This window comes from Elephantulus edwardii, unplaced genomic scaffold (assembly GCF_000299155.1).
Source record: "Elephantulus edwardii isolate Elephantulus edwardi_28Jun2011 unplaced genomic scaffold, EleEdw1.0 scaffold00038, whole genome shotgun sequence".
Taxonomy (NCBI): domain Eukaryota; kingdom Metazoa; phylum Chordata; class Mammalia; order Macroscelidea; family Macroscelididae; genus Elephantulus; species Elephantulus edwardii.
The window spans coordinates 9,615,465-9,622,170 of record NW_006399788.1 but is presented as its reverse complement, the minus strand read 5'-3'; the positions used below and the strand labels follow the sequence as shown (position 1 = coordinate 9,622,170).

Genomic DNA, 6,706 nt, shown 5'->3' with positions numbered 1-6,706 from the left:
GACTCTATTGCATAAAGATACAGTAATAATAGAGGAAAGATTAGGTGAAGGCTATAGCCAGGGTTGTTCTGAGATGAATGGTGCCTTGTAGTTGTCATATGCCTTCAAATCTATTCCAACTCCTAGTTACCCTATGTGCAGCAGAAGAAAACACTGCACAGTCCTCTGTCCTCATCACAATGATTGCGATTTTAACACACTGTTGCAGTTTCTTTGTCAATTCATATAATTGAACATCTTCCATCTTCTTTTTTTTTCTCTGACAGTCTTTTACCAAGAGCTCACACTATGGTGAAAATATCAGTGAAAGAAAAGAACTGAGAAGGAGCATAACTACTATGGTAGGAAGGAAAGCAAAATAGTATGATGTCGTGAAAACAAGGCAACAGTTGCAGAAGAACATTATTATATGCACAATACAGTTTGCAAAATCAAATAATAATCAGGTTTTTTTTACAACAGAAGCCTATTGAGTCAACATAAAGGCAATCAGAAGTTGATTATTCATGGAAACATGTAAAGACTACAGTTAATGGTTCTTCTGGGTTCTCAGTTATCACCAGAATTTAGTAGAACCTAAACCCACACCAAACTGAACATGCTGGAAATTTATGTTAGGTCATGCCAATCCAGTGCTTACTGATGTTAAGAACATAAACAAAAGGTGATTGGATCTGAACTAGATCTTGAAGAAAGTCAAAGTAATTAGGTTAAAAATATTTTTATATGTACAACAAAGGTTTACAATACAAAATAAGAATACATTTTTAATTATTCTTCTGTGACTGGAAATAGTACTTTATACATTAAAGAACATTCTAAGTTCTTGTGAGCTTGTCCTTTGTCTATTATCCTCATTGCTACACTCCAGTCTCTATGTCGGCTTTTAAGAGAAATATGTTGAATAATTTCTAGAGAGTAGGATATTTTATCTCAAAATTATATTTTATCTCCTTGATTTGTGGCTATTGTTATTAGGTGTCATCAAGTCAAGTATAAGGACTTTGAACAATAGATCTGAAGCTTGTTCTATCCTGTGACATCCTCATAATCAGGTCCATTGTTGCAATCACTCTTGGAATCTACCTTGGTGAGGATCTCTTTCTTCTTTGCTGTCTTACCGCCTTTCCAAGTATGATGTCTCTCTCCAAGGAATAACCTCTCCTAATAACATTTCTAAAATATGTGAGAGGAAGCTTTATCATCTTTGCCTCTAAAGAATACTCTGGCTATGCTTTTTCAAGATTTATCTGTTTCTTCCTTTGACAGTCAATGGGATATTCAGTACTCTTCTCTAGCATCACAGTTCAAAGGCATCAATTCTTCTTCTGTCACCCTTAGTAATTTTCCAGCTCTCAGATGCATAACAAATGACTGAAAAGTCCATGGCCTGAATCATGTGCTTGTTAGTCCTCAAAATAACATCAGTGCTTCTCAATAATTTGTAGAGGTCTCTGACTACAGACTTTCCTAGTACAATATGTTTCCTGACTACCTACATCAAATATATTGATTGTGGACTCAAGAACATGAAGTCATTGTAAGTTGTTAAGTTTCAATCTGAAACTGAGCAACAGGCTGAGCAAATTATTGGAAAAGTTGGACTGTATGAAGAAGAATGTGGCATCAGGATTTGAGGAAGGATATTTTTCTGGTACTCTGCTTTTAGCCAAGAACAATCTGACATTAACAACAATATTTCTAGTGCCATGGCCTTTTCTAAATCCAGCCTGAATGCCTGGCAATTTCTTGGCTATGTACCATTCTAGCAGGTTTTGAATGAAGTTTAGCAATATTTTGCTTGCATGTGATATTAATGATATTGTTCAATAATTCATGGTAGGCTACATAAATACTGCGAAAGTCTCCTGATTCTTGAGGGCATGTAACATCTTTGTAACTTGACAATTATACTTGAGCCATTATCATCTATTCAGTAAATCATCATTCTATAAAAAAAGGTTTGAATAGTGTCTGTATGCAGTAACAAGTTAAATACTTTTTTAGTTTCAGTTAGTTTCAACTTCTGAGGTTAGCTAGGCCAAAGTACTTGAAAGCATTACAAAGAAAAAGAAAAATATACATACAACTAGTCTTGAGGCAGGTGGGACCACAAACTTCCGAGATTCATGTCCCCAAATCACATCCTCCATCCCACAGGAGCTGTTAGCCTTTGTTTCATCAGGGTCATGCTTGAACAGTGCATGCCCTTGTTCATCCTGATCGGAGGGGCTTAGAGGTTCAATGAAGTATCTTTGATCCCCCTGGCTGAAGTAACCTCTGCAAAACATAAGAATTTAGATTCCTTAACAAAAGATTTCTGATTTCAATTTTTTTAAATAATTTTTAATTTGTTATTTATTTTTTTACAGAGGTTTTGGATTTCCATTCATTCATTGCCACAATTTTCTCCCTTCCCACCCCTCCCCACCAGCTATTTTAATAGACATATAGACTCCTAAAAGTGACCTTATGAAACCTCAGGTCAACCCCTGAAAGAGTTCAAGATTATAAACTATAGGCAGTAAACTAGAGTAAAATATTACAGTCAGAGTTACCTGTAGATAGGATCTAGAATGATTCTCTCTGTGAAGAAATGGGAACTTTCAGAGGGGGAAGTGGAATTGCAGTGTCATATAGCTAACGCATGTCAGTGACCACACAAGAATGAAAATGTCTTCATACTTAGTCCAGTGTTAATACAGTTCCCCTGCTGTGTCTGTTATAATGATTCGTTGGAAATGACAGAAACTTTGAGGTTATGTAAATAAGGATTCAAATCATGGGTCTATCATCTACTGTCTGTGAGCCCAATAGGAAAAGTTATGAAACTTATGCAGTCTCAGTTTTTTAATCTATAAATCAGGGATAATAATTACTACCTAATAATGCAGTTGTTAGGATTGAAGGAAATAATACATAAAGCACATAAACAATGAAAATAATAACTACTTCCCAAGTGCTTTTCTGATGCCCTAAGCAAACATTCATTCAAGTATCAATTAAAGAACACTCATTATTGACTAAGCATTGGACTAAAGAAAATTATGGTCTCTCCCTTTAAGTACCAAATGTTCAAATAAGCAAGATGGAGGTATATTAAATAATCACAGAAGTATATCATTACTAACTGGGAGTTGCTACAAAGAAAGAGTATAAAGACTTTTTCAAGAATATTTTATAAAAAAGACTGAATTAAATGCACCTGTAACAAGTAGACTGCATAATGATTGTGGGAGATGAATTAAGTAATTCATAGTAATAATCCACATAAAGGATCAGAGTGGCTTGGAATATAATGTGGCCATAGAGATAGGATCTAATAAAAAAATCTCAGGAAATATAATTCTTAAAACAAAAAACTCGTAGTTGACAAGTTGATTCTAACCCATGGCAAGCCAGATGTGTACAGCAGAACTGCTTCATAAAGTTTCAAGGTTATGATTTTTAAAGCCTATTGCCAGGTTTTTCTTCCAAGGTGCCTCTAAGTGGGTTTAAACAGTCAATCTTTTTGAAAGTGCTTAACTATTTGCACTATTCAAGGACTCCCAAACCAGGAATTGGTCTTGATATTTATAGAAATTAAGAAATTGAGAAAAAGAACTCACCAAAAAATCTAGACTCATTACTTGGACAAGTTATTGGTAAAACATATTTATTATTGAGGTAGGGAATACCAGTAAAATTCTAGTTTTGAGAGAAATTAGTTTGATTTGGGGCATATTAGGACTGAAATTTATTTAAGACAGCCAACTAAGCCTATTAAATTAATTTAATTTTTCATTGTTGTTAAGTGAGGGTAGAGTTGTTAGTGATCCTCCATGTGAGATTTCAGGGGCTTTAATATCACAGAAGAAAAATGTCCACTTTCTCTATCAGAGCATGTGGTGTATTCAAGCCTTGGGTTGGCAGCATATCCCCTTACCTATTGGGTCACCCGAATTTAGTCTGGATATCAGAAGAGACAGGCATGGACAACCTGTACTTTTCAGAAATAAATGGATATCATAAAGTTTATGAGATATGTTAGGAAGAAAGTAAGAAGTGATGGAAAAGAGGATTCAAAATTGTTAAATACTTTAAGCCCAACATTGAAATTAGGCATACATCTTAAGAACAAACAAAAACACTCAAGAGAAATGTATTGTCTTTCAAAATTCAAGAATTTCAAGCCCTTGAGATGATACTCATCCATAACAAAATGAACTTCAGGCTTAAGGAAAAAACAAAACAAAGCAACGCGAAAATAAAATCACAAGTAAATACAAAATATACATAAAAACTTACCTTAGCCCCCTACATGTGCTGATACTAGCATCAGAAGCCTTTTCATTAATAATATGCCCTTGGTAGTAACAGTCATCCTAAATAAAAGGGGAAAGAAATTAGTAAAGGCATGTGGGAGAGAGAGAGAGAGAGAGAGAGAGTGTGTGTGTGTGTGTGTGTGTGTGTGTGTGTGTGTGTGTGTTAACCCCATTGTTGGGTTTCGTTTTGAAATCTTGAAATATAGTCTGTTAACACCTTTAAGGAACTTTCTTTTGAAGAAAAGTCAATTGAGAAAAAAAATATTACAGGTTTCTCATGGTAAAAACTTTGGTTTTTAATTACTGATCCCTAACTAGTAACAAAGGATGAGATTTCAAAGCATGTTCGAAAGGAACAAACTTACATGTGTATATTTAAACCTTGATGTTCTCAAACATCAGACACTCATTCTTCCTATTGTTTAATTGCTCATTAAAATTTTTCTAGCAGAAATTTACATATTCACACCAATGTTTGGATTATTCAGATTTGCTTTTTATGTGTTGATTTATCCAAAGATTTCCATTAGATTCACTACTTTAACTGAACAATCTCTGTTTCCATTTGAAGCAGAAATCCCATTCAACACTTTTCATATGATTGTTTAATCAAAAACATCTTTCTGCTTTTGGACAGAAGGGACATTGACCCATATACATCTTTGTATCACCGTCATGGTAATAACACAATGATGAACAACCTCTCTTACTTCACTTGCATACTGGACACATACACAGCCTAAGAAAAGAGAGGTTAAACAAACAAAAAACAAAATTAGAAATTGTTTAAAGAAAAAACTGGGTGCTACGATTCTATGACTCAGGAAATAGTCTTGAGTTTGAGAAATCAGATAGTTCAGACAGGTGACTGACACTGATGTAAGAGTACTTGTTACTGTTGTTAGACACCATCAAGTTGACTGAGTAGGATCTGAGTGACCTTACGAATGACAGATTATAATTTTACCCTGTCTGTGCCATCCTAGATAGTTTAACTTTTTACTTTCCTAACTAACATCTTCTGCCCACATTCAAATAAGGAATCCTTGAAGGCTGGGAGAAGGTAACACAATTATCAAAGAATGCCTTTGTTCTGATCCAATTGGTGTAAAATTACTGATGAAAAGAGAATCAGGGCTATAAAGTCAAAACCTGACAATAATCACTTGAGGTCTATGAGTCAGTCACACCCCAACAGAGAATGAATATAGGGCATTCACATACCATTATCTGAGGGCTGGTGGTGACCTCCTTTCCAGTGCAATTGTAATATGTTTCTGTGTAATCTGATGCAAAGAGATCCCTAAGGGGACGGGGGAAGGAAGAAAAAGTTATGGTTAATCCTACTAACTACAAAATCCAGTGATCAAAGCATACATTTTCACTGGATATGCATAAAATCTTGTCCTGATGTCTTCCTCCTTACCGTTCTAAACAAGGGTAAGCATGGAAACGGTGCTTAAAATGGAAAACCTAGAGGAAAGGACAGGTCTGGATAATATGAAATAATATCTCTTTCCCCACAAAACTGAGAATACTTGTTGAGAAATTTGAGAAAGATATGATAGAGAGAAGAACTAAGCTGATAAGTATGGGTAAAATTCGTGATGTCTCTCAGTGGTTTAGGATTAACAGTCATTTTAAATTACTAGTAAACATTAACACCAGGCGAGAAGAAATTTTACTGATAATTGACTTGAATGGGGTAGTTATGGTATTTCCAAAATCCTCATTGACTGTCGGACAATTATTTCAATTATTCACAGAAACCTGGAGTCTGAATATAATTTTAAAGAGAGTGGTGAGAAAGAAATAATTAATTTATGCTGAATACCATTTCTATATCACTGTTATATATGTTACATGCATTTTTAAATTAACTAGTTCAACATTATCATAAGAAATTTTCTCCATTTTTTTCAAATAATATTATATAAATCAAGATACAAAGACCATATTTATGCCTTCATGAAGATAAAACCTATAATTATTCCATTATACTATCACACTTATTCCAAATGCCAGTTAATCATTTGTTGTTCTGATTCACAGTAGGTGTTTGGTTTTTTTGGGGGAAAAATGTCTTGCTATCTTTTCTGGAATAAACCAGGATTCAAAAGAGATTCAAACACAGAAAAACTGCTTTTGAGACACAGTATTTTCAAGGTATAGATGGGGATGGTAGCACTAAAACTTGAAAAGGAATATTAGATTAATCAGGAAATCTGTTATGGATTGAATTTTGTTTCCCATTTATATGTTCAAGAAGTTTTTATCTTTCTACTTAATATTTAATACCATTTGAGAATGGAATTTTTTTCAGTATATTTTAACTCTCTCATTGTTGCAACACAGAATAATTTCATGAAACAACATATGAGCAAGAGCCTCTGGTGATGAAG

General features: G+C 34.2%; 1 protein-coding gene across 1 annotated transcript in view; it reads right to left on the bottom strand.

The window, feature by feature from the left end:
* Window positions 1–6,706, bottom strand: part of ADAM28 (ADAM metallopeptidase domain 28) — a 116,002-nt gene that overhangs the window by 87,875 nt on the left and 21,421 nt on the right. Inside the window, exons 4-6 of the mRNA XM_006884912.1 lie at window positions 5,529–5,607; window positions 4,288–4,364; window positions 2,088–2,280 (exon numbers count right to left, since the gene is read on the bottom strand). Coding sequence (XP_006884974.1) covers window positions 2,088–2,280; window positions 4,288–4,364; window positions 5,529–5,607 — 349 coding nt within the window. The remainder of the gene's footprint in view (window positions 1–2,087; window positions 2,281–4,287; window positions 4,365–5,528; window positions 5,608–6,706) is intronic.